Here is a 19,841-nt window from a genome sequence, read left to right on the forward strand (position 1 = left end):
GCCCGCCCTGCACTTGGTCCTGGAGACACAAGGCCCAGGTGATGTCCAAATCCCTGTGCTCACAGGTCCTGGTGGGACAAGGTTCTCCTGAAAGGACAAGGACAAAGAAGCAGAGAAGATGTCCCCACCAAGGAGTCACCATGTCAAAGGCCACAATGCACTGAACATCGACTGGGCACAGGCCTCAGTCTTACACTCAGCTCCTCACAGCCTTCTCCTGTCGCCACCTGCAACAGACTCAGCACAGTGAACAGGCAGATTCTGGAAGGTTCTCAGAGCCTCCATTTATTTCCCCTCTCAAATTTTAGGAATTTTCTTCTTTAATTAACCCATCAATCCCTCATGGCAAGAATCTGAAAAAACAAGTTCATATCCAGATGTTTATTCTCAATAAGGAAGGAAGAAGCTGCAGCTCAGGGCAACACGAAGTAAAGACAGGGATGGAGCCAGCCCCACGTCTGCTGGAACAGGAAAGTCAATCGGGGACAGAACACAGGTCAGTGTGGGAGGGGGTCACGGCAGAGACTAGTCTTCCTATCTCCTCATATTATGCTAATAGGAACACAGACACCCTCAGATGCCCTTTGCAGAAGCAGAAGTCAGAGATTCCTTAAGTCACAATGAGGGTGGGACAGGAACAAATCTTGCATCACTCTGTCCCCCACAGGCAGCTGTTTCAAGCTATAGAAGAAAATAATCATGAACAATTTGTCACTGACTGTAATTAGTGACATTCTGAACAGCCCACCACATGCTCAGAATGTCCCAATCAAAGAGTCTCCATAACCTAGTTCAGGCCCCTCCACCCCAGCATCTCCCCACTTCAGGCCTCCAGAATCTCACCTGCCTTGAGAGACACATCAGAACCCTGGGCACTGTCACTGCCTGGGATAGAACAAAACAGGATGTGGTCAGAGCCCACAGGAGATGAGACTAAAGGAGGAACTCTGGGGTGGGTGAGCTCCCCCATGGGCTCCCGTCTACACTATCAAAGGGTCCCAGGCAGCACACTCACTCCATACTTACTTGCAGCCTGAGTGTAGCTCCCTCCTCTTCCATCTGTGGGAAGAAAACATCCTGTGAGAAACCAGGAAGGGAGCAGGGCCATGAGGTCCTAAAGGAACCCCCTAGTCCTGGAGCCCAGAGAAGTTTCCAGAACTGTGATTACAGACCCAGGGCAGGATCAGGAAACATGATGACAGCACATGTGTGGAGACTGGACCAACCACCCTCATGACCTGTGACTTGTGACTTCCCCTCACCATCTCCTCTGTCCTGTGACTGCTGGGAATCAGGTCCCCATCACCAGACTCATCAAGGTGATAAATTTATCCTTCATTCTCACAAGTGCTTTACTAAAGAGTAAGTGTTAGCAAACAGGGTCCCAGACTAGGAAAGCACATGTGCCTATGGATGGGACTTCCCATTGACCAGGCAGGACAAACTTTTACCTGGGCTTGAAACACCCTAGTGGGACAAGACATGTCAGACCACACCCCTCTCCTACCTGAGCGCTTCTTCCTCCAGATCACAGCTCCAGCCACCACAGCTCCAAGGAGACCCAGGCCAGCAATGATGCAAATGATGGGGATGATGGACTGAGGAGGCGGCTCTGGGAAGGGAAGGGAAGGGAAGGTGAGGGCCCTGCCCTCAGGCCTCAGCCCTGACCCTGCTGAAGGTCTCCAGAAGGGCTCCTGATTTCCCTGACAAGAGGCTCTGAGCCCACGGCTCCCTCCTTACCCCATCTCAGGGTCACGGGCTCAGGCAGCCCCTTGTGCTGCACATGGCACGTGTATCTCTGCTCCTCTCCAGAAGGCACCACCACAGCCGCCCACTTCTGGAAGGTCCCGTCCCCAGAAGGCCTGGTCTCCACAAGCTCTGTGTCCTGGGTCAAGTCCTCCCCATCACGCTCCCAGGACAGGGTGATCTCCTCAGGGTAGAAGCCCAGGGCCCAGCACCTCAGGGTGACTTCACGGTCAGAGATGGGGTGGCGGGTCACATGTGTCTTTGGGGGGTCTGAGGAGAAGGGTCAGAAAATTCAGGAATTTTGCATCCATTGCGCCACTGAAGCAGGGCTCATGTGACCATCCTGAGAATGGACCGGAGACCTGGAGTGGGGAAGGGAGCACAAAACCCAGACACCAGCCTGTACACAGAAACCTGAAATAACTCCACTCCTTGAAAATTTCTGGAATCAAAGTGACTCAGCCCAGGGTAGGAGGCAGGTCTCTGAATGGGAGTAAAGCGATTTCTGGTCCTGAGCTGGGTGGAGGCCAAACGACTCAGAAAACCTTTAGACCTCAAACACGTAGGGTGTGGGGCCGAAGAACAAGGCCTGAGAGACAAAGTCCCAGAGCTCTGCGAGAGTCAAAGGGAACCGCTTGTCACTTATTTCAGAGATAGCTTCCTCCTCCATCCCCGGAGAGACTGGACCCCTTCATGTCCCTGAGAGAAAGGCAAGCCCTCTGGGGAGCCACTCTTCGGCACTGGATCTGAAAACCCTAGCGGACTCAGTCTCCCGACCCACGGCCTGGACACGTTCAGGTGTGGATCCCATTTCCCTCCTCTCTCTGCGGGATGGCAGGCTGAGCCCCTCGGGAGATCAGGAGTCCCGCGGCCCCTCGTACCTGCGCGCTGCAGCGTCTCCTTCCCGTTCTCCAGGTGTCTGAGCAGCCACTCCACGCACGTGCCCTCCAGGTAGTTCCTCCAGCGCTCCGCCACACCGGCCGCCTCCCACTTGCGCCGGGTGATCTGAGCCGCCGTGTCCGCCGCGGTCCAGGAGCGCAGGTCCTCGTTCAGGGCGATGTAATCGGCGCCGTCGTAAGCCGACTGCCTGTACCCGCGGAGCAGGCGCCCGTCCGGCCCCACGTCGCAGCCAAACCTGAGCTGTAAGGTATGAGACCCTGACCCAGCCCTGCAGTCAGCCCCGCCCACTCGGCCCCGCCCCTGCCCGGACCGACAGGCAGTATTTAGACCCACACTAAAACTGCGGAAAAGTCCCCGCCGGCTCTTCCCGGGTCCGGGGGCTGGGCGTGTCCGCAGCCTCGGGGTGAATCTCGGACCCAGAGACTTGGGGAGACCCCGGCCCGTCCGTGGGGATGGGGGGTCGCGACCTAGACCCGGGCCCGCGTCGCTTACCGGCCTCGCTGTGGTTCCAGTCGCCGCGCAGGTCGTTCAGGCTCACTCGGCAATTCTGTGCGCTGTCCTTGGCCCACCGCGTCTGCTCTTCCCAATACTCCGGCCCCTCCTGCTCCATCCACGGCGCCCGCGGCTCCATCCTCGGACTCGCGGCGTCGCTGTCGAACCGCGAGACCTGCGTGTCGTCCACGTAGCCGACGGAGATGAAGCGGGGCTCCCCGCGGCCGGGCCGGGACACGACGGTGTAAAAAAACCTCATGGAGTGGGAGCCTGGGGGCAGAGATGGGCTGAGACCCGGCCGACCCTCCTCCCGGCGCGGGTCCCCGGGTCCGAGGTTGATGAGGCCGGGAGGGGACGGGCCAGGGTCTCGTGAGACAGAAAACGGGCGATGGACGGAGAAGGACTGGGACTTGAGGCGGGAAGGGGGCGGGGCAGGAGAAGGGAGGGGCAGGATAGCTGAGGCCAACTTGGGGGGCTGGGCTGGGTCCGAGGAGACGCGCCTTCCCCGGGGGCCTGCGTCCTGCCGCGTGGTCCCCTCGCTCCGCACCCCGCACAGACTATTTTCGTCTGCACCGCGTACGCACCCGCCCAGGTCTCGGTCAGGGCCAGGGACCCCGAGAGCAGCAGAAGGAGGGTTCCGGGCGCCGTGACCTTCATTCTTAAGGTCTGAGGAGAATCTAAGTCCCGGAAGGTGGTGCAGACTTTATAACGAGGAACCGCGGACACGATGATTGGCTTCTCTAGAAAACAGACACGCAATGGGAGTGAGAACCGGGGCCGCGTCATGAGTCTCCAGGCAGGAGGACCTGACACACGTTGTGAGGGAGAAGTGAGACTCAGGGAGACAGGGACTTCCCACCACTGAGCTTCAGACAGCGCCCTCGGGGCCTGGGACCCTGACGACCACGTCCACGGACCTGGGATTTTGCCCTGACCCCTCTCCTCCTGCACCAAGCACTTTTTGTCACACTGTCTCCCTGAATCCTGGCCCTGGGGCTGTCTGAGGAAACCGGGAGAGACCCCCAGGCTGGGTTCAGCCCCTTTTACTCCTCTTACTAGAATCACTCTTCCTGCAATGGACTCCCTGCCTCCCACGCGTTTACCTCTCCCATGGACTCTTCTAGAAGAAAACTCAGCCCCAGGGAACTTAATGCCAGAGAGTGAGGTCGCCCTGGGAATGGAGGTGGAGGGACGGGTTTTCTATTTCAACCTGGAAAAGTTGTGTCTGAAAACACCAGGTAGAGATTCTCATGGAGACCAGCTTCCTTTTGTTTATTAACCACAGTGGGTATAACACGATCTTGAAAACCGAATCCAGTCTGTAAAAGCAGTGATTTGGGCCCCTTCGTACAGAAATGTCTCTGCACAGCCCTGCAGTTGGACTCACAAAGCTCCTATTACTTTCCAGTCAGTATATCTGTGACTCCAGGTTGTTGTATTTTAAAATGATCTTCATTCCCTCGTTTGTCCCTGTGAGTCCCTGACATGTCCTCAGTACAACGAAGCACGAGGAAGCACAGTTTGTTGTTGTGCATTAATTTTCTCAAAGTTGCAAGTGGTCGTGCAGACCGAATGCCATTCACCAGAGCCCCTGCACCGCCTCTTTTTATGTTATTCAAATCTGAGCAGTGTGAATATTTTATTGGGACACAATTACTAAACTGATTAACATAAGGGGCATTAGTTTTTAGGCAGCCCCACAGAATACAGTAAACACCAAATGCAAAGGCTACCCTGCTGGGCTTGTAGATATATTTACTAAAGATCTATAAAGCAATACGTATGTTGAAGTCTGAGGATTCCACTGCTTTAGAATTCTTTCCCTCTGCTTCTTTTCCTACCCCTGCTTCTCCAGCCCTTCTCTCTGTCCCCCTCCCCCTTCTTCCCCCCTTCATCTCCACCACCCTCTCAGGCCTGAACTGTGGCACCAGTGCCACCCACTCACATGCCACCCATGGACTATCTTCCCCACAGGGGTCAGGGATCCTGCTAATGTGAGTCAGGATGTGTCATTTCTCCACTAAAACACTCCAATGGCTCCGTCTCACTCTTGGGAAACCTCTAGAATGTAACACACATGAGCACAGGGGCTTTGGGCTGTTTAGGTCAAAGGTGTATCCCTGCCATATACAGCCATTCTTGTACATAGTAGGGATTAAATTAGTTGTCATTGAATAAATGAATGAAATATTATTGTATTAAAATTTAATTATGTTATTGAAAATCATAAAATGAAAAATTAGGAAAGATTTTATTTTATGGTACTAGCATGCTTATCCGTTCATAAATTCATTCCACTGGCAAAAATGCTATGTCCTTATCTGTTGCACAGTGAGTTTGTGTTTTAGTTTCTGTTACTGCGTCACAAATTACCACAACTTAGTGGCTCAAAACAACACCCATTTGTTTGATTACAGTTCCTTAGTCAGAATTCCGTGCGTTGTGTGTGTGGGTTCTCTGTTCAGGGTTTCACAAAGCTGGGTTCTCATCTTGAGCTTAGGATCTTCCTCTAAGCTTATACAGAGCTTGTTAGCAGAATTGGGTTTCTTGTAGTTGTACGACTGAGGACCCTCCTTCCTTGACAACTGTCAGTGAGGAGCCAGAGCAGGACTGCTCCCAACACCTACTGGTCACCAGCATTCTTTGCCATGCGGCCTCCATTTTCAAAGCCCACAATGGAGAAAGTCCCTCACATTGAATCCCTCTCACCTTTGAATCTATTTGTTCAGGAAGAACCCAGTGCTTTTAAGGCCTCACCTGATTAGGACGGTCCCACCCGGGACAATCCCCTTGTCTTACAATCAACTGATTTGAGATCTTAGTTACATCTGCAAAATCCCTTCTCAGCGGCATCTGTGTTAGTGTTTGGTTGAATAACTGGGGGGAAAGAGAGTAACCAGAAGGTGGTTGTTGTGGACCATCATGGAATCAGCCTAGCACAGCCTGGTTATTCCTTTGTGTTTAATTGGGCCATGGTTAGAAGTTGAAGTGCAAATAAATAGATTGTTGTGAATGGTAATAAAATGCATTCTGTTTATTAAACATGGAAATTTGTCTTAAATCTTAAAACCAAATGATGGGTATAATATTTAATACAGTCGTCCCGCTTATCCACAAGGATACCTTCCAAGACCCCCAGTGGATGCCTGAAACCGGGGATAGTATCAAACCTTATACACTGTGTTTTTTCCTATGCATGCTTTTGTGCTTTGCGGCCATTATTAAGTAAAATAAGGGTTCTTTGAACACAAGCACTGTGATACCAGGACAATTGATCTGATAACCGAGACAGCTACTATGTGACTAGTGGGCCGATAGCATATACAGTGTGGATACACTGGACAAAGGGATTAGTAACTTCCCAGGCAGGACAGAGCAGGATGCTGCAAGATTTCATCAAGCTGCTCAAAATGGCATGCAATTTAAAACTTGTGAATTGTTTCTTTCTGTAATTTTCCATTTAATATTTTCAGACCACAGTTGACAGCAGGTAACTAAAACCGTAGAAAGCAAAAGTGCTGATAAGAGGGAAATAGTGTAATTAATTTAGAGCAAGCAAAACTTAAAGTGCAATAATTCACTCTGTCTTTGGACTCTGTGTTAGTTATGTACCACAGGATAAGAAATTACCCAAAATTTAGCAGCTCAAAACAACAAACATGTATTATCTCCCACAATTTCCCAGGGTCAGCAATCCAGCAGAGGGTTACTTGAGTGCTTCTGGCTCAGGGCCTCTCTCAAGTTTGCAGTCCAGTTGTCAGCCAGGGCTGCTGCATCTGATGGCTTGACTGAGGCTGGGAGATTCCCATGAAACATGGTTCATTTATATGGCTGTTGGAAGAGGCCTCAGTTCCTTGCTGGATTGCCCCAGGAGGCCTCAGTTCCTAGCCATGTGGACTTTTCCATAAGGTGGCTAATGACTAGTGACTGGCTTCTCCCAAAGGAAGTGATCCAAGAGAGAGAGCAAACAAAGTGGAAGCTGCAATGTGTTTTATGTCCTAGAATCATAGTCACACACCATGTCATAACCCTTATTCTATCAGTTTGCAATGAGTCATTAAGTGCAGCCCACACTCAAGAGGAGGGAATTAAGCTCCACCTCTAGAAAGGAGGAGTATCAAAGAATTTACATACATGTTAATACCAAAATTCAAATTAGATATTGTTTCAGAATTTTGTAAATCAGTGCTTCTTTTATCTGATTTTTTTTTTTAGTGCTTTATATTTCTCTTTTGGAAAATAATAATTAAAAGTTTGAGAAAGGAGATACAACAATCTTTGTAAGTTTTTCTTGCAAATGCCTTTAATAATAGTGTTCCCTTCAATAAGCTGCAACAAAGTTGAGAACATATAGTAGTGACATCAAATACTGTACTTCTAAGAAGTGAGTGCAATAATAATAATATCTTTAAAATAATAACTATCTTTGTTTCCCTTTAGAAGTTTCAAATATAGTTTAAGAATGTCAAAAATATTGGTTAAAATACCGATTTCTTACTCAAGATCATATTCAAATATAGTTGCCTAATGAAATTGCTTTTGAATTAGAAAAATGTGAATCTCATACCTCAGGCTGTACACCTAGCTTAGCATCATGACGACAATATTGGTGGGATGCAGTAGGCAGAAATGCTTAACTCCAATCTGGGAACAAGGTTTTCTAAAAACTGGCTGTTCAGTGGCATCCTACCATAAATTTAACGTCTTTCCCTGTGTTTTGGGAATGAGATTTGGTACAAGTGACTTGGACACCAAAGTGATTCTAAAAAGCACCGTAAATATGTGCCTCTAAAGTTTTTTTTTAAAGCAGCTCCATTGTGTCTTCCATTCACGTTTCTATTCTGTTACTGGTTGGTTATTCCTTTATAAGGTTTTCCGGTTTAGTTTATATTGATGAACAATGTGCTTTTCCACTTCTCTAGAAGTAGTTAATTTAGTTCTATGTGAGGTTAAATGTAACACATCAAATCCTTCTCAAGATAGAATTGCGTTGTCATCAGATTGAACACAGACCAGGAAATCTACAGAGATGCCAGTGAGCAAAAGATCAAGTGGCCTATTTTTAGCCGGTGCTAATTTTTTATGGTGTCCTGGCCCTCTCTCTCAACACGGCTCATAATATTGGCTGTGGCTTTGTTCCAATGTGGGTAGTTCTTGCGAAGGATCCTTTGAATGAATTTTGGTATTTTCTTTACTCTGTCATTTTAAAAAAATTAATCAGAAATGGTTCCCAAGCTGCAATTTGAAAAATGCCAGTTTACAGAATTATGACCAGGTAAATACCCGAGCGCCCATCAGTGCTGTGAGAAACAGAACCTGTGAAGCCACCATGGCCAACTCCATCCATCCACAAGATGTAACCTCTACCCTGAGCCTCATGTTTACTATTCCCTTGAGTTTCTCTAGAGATTTTGCAATTAGTATATATATCCCCAAACCAAATAGTATTTAGTTTTGCCTGGTTTTGAACTGCCTGTACAGTGAACTTGTACTGCATAGACTCTTCATGACTCAGATTTACAGAGGAGAGTTATCCCTCGTGTGTGAGGCTGTCATTCATCTATTTTTACTGCTGAAGTTTTACGTTTTATGATTATACCACAATTTTTCTATTTTCCTCTGATGCATATTGGGTTATTCCAGTTTTTGCTGTAAACATACTGAATGTGTCTCCTGGGACACATAGACAAGCAATTCCCCAGAATGTATGATCAGGAATAGGATTGCTGGATTATATGGGGTGTGTACTTTAACTGTACCAGATAATGCTAACTTGATTTCCAAAGTGCTTGTGCCAATTTAACTTTTACCAGGAATGTAAGAGTTCATGCTGTTAATGTGATTGTTCTGAAAATACAAATCTCAGCTGAAAGGGAGGAATTAAAAGTTGAAAGTGGGGCCAGCCCCCCGTGGCCTGATGACTGAGTTTGGCATGTTCTGTTTTGGCAGCCTGGGTAGGGGTCCTGGTACAGACCTACACCACTAGTCTGTCAGTGATCATGCTGTGGTGGTGGCTCCCATAGAAAACAGAGGAAGATTCTTGACAGAAAATTTTTTTATTTTTAATTTTTGCTGAGGAAGATTTGCCCTGAACTAACATCTGTCATCAATCTTCCTCTATTTTGTACATGAGCTGCCACCACAGCATGGCCACTGACAGACTAGTGGTTTAGGTGAGTGCCAGGAACCGAACTCAGGCCACCAAAGCAGAGTGCACCAAACTCAGCCACTCGGCCACCAGGGCTGGCCCAATAAAAACAGAAAAAAGTTGAAAGCAACTGCTTTGGCTGCAGAATCACCTAGGCATTTTTTTCAGATTCTATTAATAATTTTATTTATTTCATTCCATGTATGTTGGCATTATACTTTTAGCATATAGGTCCAGATAATTCTTCCTTTCAGCATAACCACATGGTGTTGTTTTATATGTTTGAATTCTTCCACAATAAAAAGAAAAAAAGGAGGCGAGAGAGAGAGAAGGAGAAAAGACAAAAGAAAAGAGGGAACAAGGGAGGAATTGGAAATAGCAAAGAGAGAGGGCATTTCTGAGGAAATCAAAGGATGTAGAGTAATAGAAATTAAGGGAGAGTTATTAGTTATCTATGGCTGTGCCACAAACTACTCCAGAATTTAGTGACTTGAAACAATAAATATCTGTTACCTCAAAGAGAGAATACAAAGACAAGCAAAAGAGAGCAGATAAAGAGAGGACTTTACAAGATGGAATAAGTAATGTGTCGTTGGTATACAGACGAAGATGATTTTGTTAGTCCAAACCCTCCAAGAAGCAGACACCAAGATGGGATTAAACTCAGCAGTATTCTATTGGAAGAAACACCCAGCAGAGAATATGAAGAGGGAGCCAGAAAATGCCGGGAGAGGCAGCAGACTGAGATGCAAGTCTGATCCCAAGTGATGGTCAGAAGGAGAGAGGGTTTGTTGGACTATCCTAGACCACTAGGCAATCTAAGTGGATGGAGCAAGGCCGCAGGGGGTCCTCAGCCACATTCAGCTCTCAGAGGAGCCCCATGTCTCCCAGCAGTAGCCTGCCTTAGTGTCCCTGCTGTGACTAGTCATTCTGGAAACAGCCCATGGGAAGCAGGGCCTCTGTGCAAATGCTGCCATGGATTTCAGAGCCCAGGAGGGGGGCCTTTGTGGCTTTCCTGGGGGATGTGACCTAAAACCTCCTACCTGAGGGATCTGGGCTCGTGGAACTCAAACCCTTCTCAGGCTGGGGGCTGCCCGTGTTCAGTCCAGTTACAGCAGAGGGAGAACCAGGAGGTGCCAAAGTCTATCACTCGGGTTCCACAGGTATTCCTCCTGCCCCAATGTTTGACACAGCCCCACCCTCCTGTGGATCAGGGTCCATTACTTCTCCCTCCAGAAGATGTGACTGCTCTCCTCACCTGCTGGTTGTAAGTGAGCATAAGTGAGGCCATCTTGTTATGCTGAATGGTCCCAACCCCTCCTCTGTGTGACTACTCGCTGCTCTGCACGTACTCTAAACAAATTCACAGGCTCTGCTCATTCATGGCCTCCACTTACACATGTACTCCCTAACAGCTTCATTAATTAAAACTTTGTTGTGTCCTGCCTGAAGGAAACCCCTTCATTACTGCCCATTTCCCCTATATAACTGCCTCAAGATTCTGTAATCTTTGAAGATGGGTTTTTGAGACATTAGTCATCATCTTCTGATTTGCTGTTGATCTAATCTAATTAAGCTTCCTCTCTCGATCCCTAATTCATTGTGATTAGTTGGCTCAGACTGTGGTGAGCAGAGTGAGCCCATTGCTCAGTATCACTCTGGAGACCCAGATGGGACCCTAGCCTCTGCCCGTGGCTAGTCGACTTGGAGGAAGCAGTTTTGGGATTTTTCCCTGTGGCTGTCTGGTGCCCTTTTCTTTCTCTTTTTTTCCACCTGAGGAATTCCCCTTGTGGCTTCCTCACTTGCCAACCACCTGTAACACTTCAGTGATCCAAAAACCAAGGATTGGATAGTAAACTGATGAACTTGTGTCTGCAGCTAGGTGAGTAATCCAAACTGCACTCCCGGGTACTTTATATTCCTTTTTCCTTGTCTGGGGGCCTTGGTCATGCCAAGATCCATCTGGTTTAGATGCCGTTGTTTAGGAATAAAGGAAAGTACAGACTGCCTATCATATAATCTGGAAGACTAGTCTCCGGTATTTCCATGGTGTGCACGCCTCTATGGTCTGTTCTCGTGAATGTGTGTGCCATTCCATTAGTCTGTGTGCCAGTTCTACCCTGTGTCAGAATCCCACAGCATCCTTCCAGTGCTTGTTACATCATCTGCGGGGACGTGAATTTTGCGAGCTTTACTGTCAAGTGTCAACACGGAATTGTACGCCTCAATGCGGGCACTGGTGTTTGTGTGCTAACCCTTGGGAGGAAGTCATGAACACAGCCTGATCATACTTTCCCCCGCTTTTCTGTCTTGTCCAGTAGCTTCTTTGCTGTCATTGTGTGGAAATTAGGTTTGGACTTAAAGTAAACCAGACTTGGACTTCTTGCAAAATAGAAGATTTAAAAACTTTCTGCCAGGCACCTGACCCCCTACAAACAGTTGGGAAATTAGATCTTTAGCCCACCTTAAACCATTATCTCTGGCCTCTTTGGCTTGTTTTGCACTAGTGCAAAAACTGTGTTTTGGTGGAGTGGGATTTGACTGTGTGCCAGTTTTTCTCCATGGGCACCACTCCATCCATCACCCCCCCATAAAAAAAGGCCCACTAGGGTGCATGCTGGCAAATGGGGCTGGCTTCAGTTATGAGCCCATGACAAAGAAAAGGATCTTTTACTGTAATGTGGCCTGGCCCAAGCATACACTGGGCTCAGGAGAAAAGTGGCCCCCAAATGGATCACTCAATCAGGATACCATCTTGCAGCTAGAATTGTTCTACAAGAAGGAAGGAAAGGAAGATAAAGTCTCCTGTGTTCAAGCCTTTATGCTGCTCTGTCTAGATCAGGGAAGGAGGGACAATGGACCGAGGAGTCCCCGGGCTTCTCCTCCTCCTCCCTCTTTTCTCAGGCCCATTGGTTGCCCGGTGGGAAATGCCTGAAGGATTGCCAGGTCTAAGAGAGGGACTCTCTCCTTCTCAAACCCACGAAGGGACACACTTCACTCAGGGGGCCCTTCCCAGAGCAGGGCAATTTCCACTGTGACAATATCCCATAGGCATAAAGGGACAAGGGCAACTGGCTGGCTTTGTTTGGATGCACTCTCCTCTCTCTACCTCAGATCTTTTTAACTGAAAAAAAATTTATGTGCCTGAATGCTCTGTTCTCCTGGGAGAAAACCTTCTATGTAAAATGAATGCTCAAGTGACTTTTGCTCCAGGCCAGCTAGAGGTGCAACTGCCACCAGAACAATCATCTTTATGGTTCCAGATGGTCCAGCTAATGTTCAGACACGCTGCCTGACCCACTGCCACCGGAGATTCTCAAGGAGGTAAGACCAGACATGTGGGCAGAGGGGAAGCCTGGGAAAACAAGGCATGTCCAAGTGATTCATATAGCCTGAAACACTATCTACTAAAACAGGAGGCTCAGAAAAGCATTCAGCCAGTTCTGCAGAAATTCCTGGTGGCAGGATTGATCAGACCTTGCCAGTCTCCACATAATACTCCTAATCTCCCGGTCAAACAAAAAAAAAACAACAACAAAAACAATTCAGAGACATATCGGTTTGTTCAGAACCTTTGTGTCACAAATGAGGTGGTTTAGGACCTACACCCTGTGGTGCCCAGCCCCCAGCCCTTACACGTTGCTAACCAACATTCGGGGTGAATTTGGCTGGTTTTCAGTTTTTGGCTTAAAAGATGCGTCCTTCTGCATACCGCTCGTGGAAGAATCACAACTCTTTCCCTCTGTGTGATGTGACCCAGATAATCAGGTCACTCAACAATATTGTTGGACAGTGCTCCCCCAGGGCTTCAAAAACTCCCGTACACTATTTGGGGAGGCCCCAGCTAAAGATCTGAACCACTTACAATTATAAGAAGGATTACTCTTATAGCACATGGATGATTGCTGATACAGTGCACCATTTGTGAGCATGTCTGGCCAACACAATAAAGACCTTAAATCCTTTGGCTGAATATGGGTACAAGTTCTCACAAAAGAAAGCACAGATCTACAAACGAAAAGTTCCATACTTACAGTTTGCATTATCAAAAGGCAGAGGGAACTGCTTCCAGACCAAAAAAAGGGCTATGGCATGCTGAGCCCTCCCACCAACCGGCAACAGCTGCGAGGATTCTTGGGCATGGCTGGTTTCTGTGGGATTTGGATTCTGACTATGGTCTCATACTAAAATCCCTCTATGAGATTCTAAAAGGGCTAGACTGGGAGCCACCAGAATGGACAAAGGAATGTCAGGTGGCCTTTGATACCATCAACACAAAGTTAATTTCAGCTCCAGCCTTGGGGATTCCTAACTTGGACAAGCCCTTCATCCTGTAAGTACATGGAAGGTAGGAAACAAGCTTGGGGGTTTTAACTCAAAAACTTGGTATGACCCCCCTGCCAGCCAATGGCTTATTTTTCCAAGCAATTGGATCAGACTGTCAAGGGATGCCTCCCGCCCACTGCCACCACCACCTCAGGACAATGGCTGCTACCTGTGACATCTTACAGAAAGCTGAAAATTTTACCCTGGGCGAACCCACCACAGTATACGTGCCACATCAAGTACTCGCACTATTGGAACAAAAAGGAGGATACTGGCTCATTTCAGGATAGATGGGCAAATACCGGGCCATCCTTTTGGACAATTCAAATGTATGGATAAAGGTATCATCTTCCCTAAACCCAGCCACCTTGCTCCCTAATAAGACATCAGAAGCCTCAGAACATGACTGCTTACAAGTTATGGAGACAGTGTATTCTGGCTGACCTAATTTGTTGGACTGCCTGTTGGAAGAACCAGACTTGGAACTCTTCACAGATGGCAGCAGCTTCATGGATCAAGGTGAGAGACATGTAGGGTACACAGTCATAACTTTACAAGAGACTTTAGAGGCAAAGCCCTACTCACAGGGACATCGGCTCAAAAGGTGAAAATAATCACCCTCATGCGGGCTCTACATCTAGCTCAAGGAGAAAAAAAAAGTCGTACTCATGAAGCAATCTGAAAGGAAAGAAAGGGGACTCAACAGCAGGGAAAAAGGAAATCAGACATGGCCCTAAAATCTTGAAACTGCTTGGTGTTATTAATGAGCCTGCTCAGGTAACTATCATACATTTGCCATGGCCACCAGAGGGAAAATCTAATGGGTCCCAAACATACATCATAGGGCCTCACTTACCAAGGACTATATAACAGATGACAAAATATTACATAATATGTGCAAAGAACAGCCCCAAGACCACTTCCAGTCCCCCACACCTGGGCACCCAGCATAAAGGAAATTGGCCTGCTGGAGATTGGCAGATAGAATTTATCTAGATGCCCCGGGCAGCTAGGAATTTTAGGTTTTTATTAGCATTTGTGGACACCTTCACCAGGTGGGTAGAAGCTTTTCCCACTCAGATTGAGAAAACATCAGAAGTCACTCACATGCTGCTAAAAGAAATCATCCCTAGGTTTGGTCTGCCTGATGCCTTGCAGAGTGATAACCAGCTTTTGTCTCCCAAATAACCCAACAAGTGTCCAGTACCTTAGGCATCCAATGGATATTACACTCAGCTTGGAGACCTCAATCAACTGGAAAGATGGAGAAAATAAATCACCCCTTAAGAAGACCATTGCCAAATTCTGCCCGGAAACACAACTAACTTGGGATAAGTCACTGCCCCTTGCCTTGCTACAGGTTAGAGCAGCTCCCTGAAGTGGACTTAAATTGAGTTCTTTCAAAATTCTATATGAGAGACCCTTCAGCCATCTTCCCCTGGGACTGAATCTCTGAACATTTTAACGAATGTTATAATTACTAATTATGTTCAATCATTAAGCTCTGTATTAATTTCTGTCCAGGAGTTTGCTTCTCATAGGTCTGCCTATCTGTCTGACATCCTACTACACACCTTCCAATCTGGTGATCATGTCTTGCTGAAAAGCTGGAGAGATGAGGGACCCAAAAACCAGTTGTCACTCAAATGCATGGGCCCCTTTGAGATTCTTCTCACCACTCACTCATCACTAAACTTACCGGCATAAAACCCTGGATACATCAGTCCCGGATCAAGGCAGCCCCCAATTCACAGGAAAGTATCCCACCTGGATTGAGGGGAAAGTGGGTGGCAGAACCCCTTCAAGAGCTAAAATATGTCTTAAAAAGAAAAAACTTTGAACTCGTCTATCTAACCCTTCTTCTTACAGTTCGATATTAATCTTTCTTAAATGCCTATCTGCCATGAACTCCAAATTGATCAAGTCGTTAACACAACAGCTTCCCTTAAGGGACGCCTCTGATGGATTCAAAAGGACAGTAACTCTTTTTCTTGCTATGGTCCCCGTACGACGTCCTGATTCAGCAGGAAGTAGCTCAAGAAAGTACGATGCCCTGTCTCCCCCTTGACCATAAGATTATGGGTTACTACTGATAGGGGTGGGTGGGGATTGTAAGTGAGCCTAAGTGAGGCCATCTTGTGATGCTAAATGGCCCCAGCCCCTCCTCTGTGTGACTACTCACTGCTCTGCACTTACCCCAAACAACTTCACAGGCTCTCTTCATTCATGGCCTCCACTTACATATGTACTCCCCAATAGCTTGACAAATTAAAACTTTGCTCTGTCATGCCTGAAGGAAACCCCTTCATTACTGCCCATTTCCCCTATATAACTGCCTCAAGATTCTGTAATCTTTGAAGATGGGTTTTTGAGACATTAGTCACCATCTTCTGATTGACAGGCTAATCTAATCTAGTTAAACTTCCTTTCTTGATCCCTAACTCGTTGTGATTAATTGGCTCAGATGGTGGTGAGCAGAGTGAGCCCATTGCTCACTATCAATTCTGGAGACCCAGATGGGACCCTAGCCTCTGCCCGTGGCTAGTCGACTTGGAGGAAACTACTTTGAGATTTTTCCCTGTGACCGTCTGGTGGCTTTTGCTTTCTCTTTTTTTCCACCTGGGGAATTCCCCTTGTGGCTTCCTCACTTGACGAATGCCTCTAACGCTTCAGTGATCCGGAAACCAAGGATTGGATGGTAACGTTTTTCTGCTGTGGATGGCATGGCCTTACTCCAGAATCCCAGCTGCCAGCATGTGATTCTTCCACTGGGATTTGCCTTTAGCTCCACACGGCATCTTTTCCACCACTGACACCTCCAACACCATCAGGTCTGATGGACGGTGGCTGATTACACCACAGCCTGGAACTGCTGCAGTGTCCTTTCATGTCCAAGCCCCACTCAGAGCTGGCATCCTTTTACATCACCCGGAATATGGCCACACAACATACCCAGGTGTGGAATGTGTTGTCAGAACACAAAATAGGCCTACCAGGCAGTGTGCTTCCTTCTTTGCAGTGAGGGATGCAAGATGCCCTGATTGTCTTTGACTTTGGAGGGGACATCCCTGCATGCCCCTAACCACTGGACCTCTAGAACCGAATTGAGGCAGCCGCTCCCTGAGTCTCTGTCAGGTTTATCTTCCACTCTCTGGAGTGCACATGCTTTACCAGGCCTGCAGCATTACTCATCCATCCCAATCAACATGAGGTTGTCAATTAAATGAACTAACGTGATATTCTATGTGATGTCCAGGAGGTCCAGATCTCTTAAAACAATATCATGGAAGAATGGAGAGTTAAAAGAGCTCTGAGGCAAACCATAAATAAATGTTATTGTTCCTTCTGTATGCATGCTAATCATTCCACGTCCACATTTATAACAGAAATAAAAAAGAGCAGACTCACCAAATCTACAGGCACATACCGTGTGCCTGAGGCCTCACTAACCTGCTCTAGCAGTGACATCACATCCAGCAGAGCAGCTGCATCAGGACCACTACTTGGTTGAGTCTGAAGTAGCTCATGCATCCTTTAGACCGCATCTGGTTCCTACAGGGACAGATTGCTGAATTAACTAGAGATAATAGGCCACACCACAATGGTCCCTGCATCCATCAGGTCTCTAATGGGGGTGCTAACTCCTACAATACCTGCAAAACCTCCACAATGCCTGCCCTTGGGACACAGTATCATTTCTGATTTGACCAAGATGGGGTCAATTTCAGAGGTTTCCTTGGTCTACAGCACAAAGAGAGACCTTATTCCACAGACCAGGGACCCCGTGTGGAGGTTATTTCAACTGTCAAGTATATCCTTTCCAATTATGCAATCAAGGAAGGGGGATGATTGCTGGGTGGGTCTGGGTCTCATTCTGAGCCACACTTTGTCAAGGACTCCGTTTATTACCTGGCCTCTAAATGCCCCACTATAATAGGGGGACATGATTGATGCTGTGGGTATCAATGCAATTTCCAGGCAATATATGAAAAATATATGATGAAATAATACTACCAGTGTTCCTTAGGCCACCTTGCAAGAAGATGAGTAGGAGAGATGGAGATCAGAGAATGGAAAGCATGGAAACTCTGGAAGGGCTGGGTTATTGGCAATTACAAGGTCTAGGGGTACAAGGGAGTGGGGGCCCTGGGAGAGCCGAGTAGGAGGTCATGGAGGAGAGGAGTTCAGGGAAAGGAGAGGTCAGGGAGTGAGAGCATCCTCTCTGCTGTGTGGTTTCTATCACTGCCATAAAAATTACCATAGACCTAGTGGCTTAAACAACACCCGTTTATTATCTCATGGTTACGTAGGTTACAAGTCCAACAGGTTCTCACTGGGCTGAGATCAAGGTGTCGCATGTTGTGTTCCTTACTGGGGATGCTGGAAGAATACACTTCCAAGCTGGTTTAGGCTGTTCTCTCAATTCACTTCTTTGCAGATGTAAGGCTGAGGTCTTCATTTCCCTGCTGGCTGTCAGCTGGAGCCACTCTTAGCCCATAGAGGATCTCTTCAGTCCTCCAACATGGGCCCCTACAGCACACCAGTCTTTCTCCCACTTGAGACCTCTCTGATTTCCCCTCTGCCACGTCTCCTCTAGAGCATCACTCTGATTTCAGCCAGAGAAAATTCTCATCTTTTAAGGATTCATGTCATTTGTTTGGGCCCACCCAGATAATCCACAATAATCTCCCTACCAGGATAATCCCTCTATTTTAAGGTCCTTAAACTGAATTTGCTGTTGTTAGTGCCATCAAGTTGGTCTGACTCCTAGCAATCCTGCGTACAGCAGAGCAGAACCCTGCCTGGTCTTTTTGAGCCATCCTCTCACCTTCTGGAACTCTAGTAGACAACGTTCACACTGCTATTCATAGGGTTTTCATTGCAATTCTTGTCAGAAGTGAGTGGCCATGTCCTTCTTCTTAGTCTGTCTTAGTCTAGAAGCTCCACTGAAACCTGTCTATCATGGGTGACCCTGCCGGTATTTGAAATACTGGTGGCATAGCTCTAAGCATCACAGCAACATGCAACTGCCATTGTGTGACAACAGACAGACAGGTACTGTGGTTCCCCGACCGTGCAATGAACCTGGGCTATCACGGAGAGCACCGAATCTTAACCACTAGACCACCAGGGCTGTCTTAGCCTTAATTACACTGCCAAAATCCCTTTTGAGATGTAAGGCAACCTATTCATAAATTCCAAGGATTAGGGCATGGGCATCTTTGGGGACCACTATTCAGCTTACCACATCTCATGCTGAAACCACCAAGGATCAAGGCAATAGCACTGCTGGAGACAGTGACAGTGAGCCAGGCCCGAAGAGTGGAGGAATGAGGGGCATGGTCTGGAAGTCCATAGGGAACACATACAGTGAGGGGATTGGGGGCGCTGATCTGATGACAGAAGATTCACATCTGAAGATTTTTGGAAAAAGGGAGGAACACAGGTCTGAGAGCAGCAATGATGAGCAAGGGCCCCACTCATCTCCAGGTCCAGGGATATAAGGTCTGTGGGAGAGGAAACACCTCATGGGAGAGGACTCCAGAGGGAACCATGTCCTCAGGGAGACCCAGGTTTCTGTCAGAGCTGAGATGTGAAGGGAACATCGTGAGAGAGGTCTTTGGAGATTTTGCTGATCGTGGGCTGAGAACTGCAGGGGGCGCGGTAGATAGGTTTCAGGAGTTGGTGAGGGGGTGTGAGAGGAGACAGAAGAGGGGTGTACAGAGCCTTGTGGAGGTGAGAGTGAAGGATATTTGGGGACCAGGGGTGACTGACACAAACAGAGGAAAGGACATAGTGATATTAGTCCTCGTGGATTCAAGGCAGATGATGGGGGTGAGTCCGTGAGAGATGAAGGTGGGGAGGAGCAGCGGTTTGGGGCTCTCACTTGGACTCTGTCGATGGAGATAAGGAGGCTGGGGGTGATTGGGTCTTGGTTCTGGTCTGTGGACCACTTCTCGACCCCCTGATTATGGGATGGAGCGCCTGAAGGAGAGCAAGGGCCTATAGGATGTGCATATGTTCACTCTTCACCCTGAGGGAGGCGAGTGTGCTCACACCTGGTCTCAGGTCTGCCTGACACCTGCTGTTGGAGATGTGACTTCTGGGCCACCACGTGTGACCCCTGGCAAAGGGATCCCTCTTCTGTCCTACTAGGGGGGACAGAAAGCCTAGGGCAGCTGTGCTCCTAGTCTCAATAGTCCCAATGTGCATGTCCACACTATGGAAT

At 47.7% G+C, this 19,841-nt stretch overlaps 1 protein-coding gene across 3 annotated transcripts; it reads right to left on the bottom strand.

Annotated features, from left to right (window-relative positions):
* Positions 1-366: 366 nt before the first annotated feature.
* Positions 367-17,164, bottom strand: MHCB3 (MHC class I heavy chain). 3 transcript variants are annotated; one of them, XM_070243956.1, is made up of 9 exons: positions 17,063-17,164; positions 3,723-3,878; positions 3,139-3,408; positions 2,628-2,903; positions 1,741-2,016; positions 1,508-1,612; positions 1,027-1,059; positions 844-885; positions 367-681 (listed from the first exon to the last, which is right to left on the bottom strand). In XM_070243956.1, the coding sequence occupies exons 2-9, from the start codon at positions 3,793-3,795 to the stop codon at positions 677-679; spliced, it is 1,080 nt and encodes a 359-aa protein (XP_070100057.1). In that variant the 5' UTR covers positions 3,796-3,878; positions 17,063-17,164; the 3' UTR covers positions 367-676. The 3 variants fall into 3 exon arrangements, with proteins under 3 accessions (XP_070100057.1, XP_070100058.1, NP_001075977.1); XM_070243957.1 differs by lacking the exon at positions 17,063-17,164 and adding an exon at positions 13,321-13,507; NM_001082508.2 differs by lacking the exon at positions 17,063-17,164 and having other exon boundaries at positions 395-681; positions 3,723-3,795.
* Positions 17,165-19,841: the final 2,677 nt, after the last annotated feature.

Source organism: Equus caballus, chromosome 20 (genome assembly GCF_041296265.1).
Source record: "Equus caballus isolate H_3958 breed thoroughbred chromosome 20, TB-T2T, whole genome shotgun sequence".
NCBI classification, from domain to species: Eukaryota; Metazoa; Chordata; class Mammalia; order Perissodactyla; family Equidae; genus Equus; species Equus caballus.

Bases quoted from the DNA above. Each gene is read 5' to 3' on its own strand.
- MHCB3 (XM_070243956.1), bottom strand. From the start codon at position 3,795: ATGAAGGTCACGGCGCCCGGAACCCTCCTTCTGCTGCTCTCGGGGTCC. The intron at 1,060-1,507 runs GTAGGAGAGGGG...TTCTTCCCACAG, and splicing joins CTGGAGGAAGAAGCGCTCAG to ATGGAAGAGGAGGGAGCTAC. The intron at 886-1,026 runs GTAAGTATGGAG...GTTCTATCCCAG, and splicing joins GAGCTACACTCAGGCTGCAA to GCAGTGACAGTGCCCAGGGT.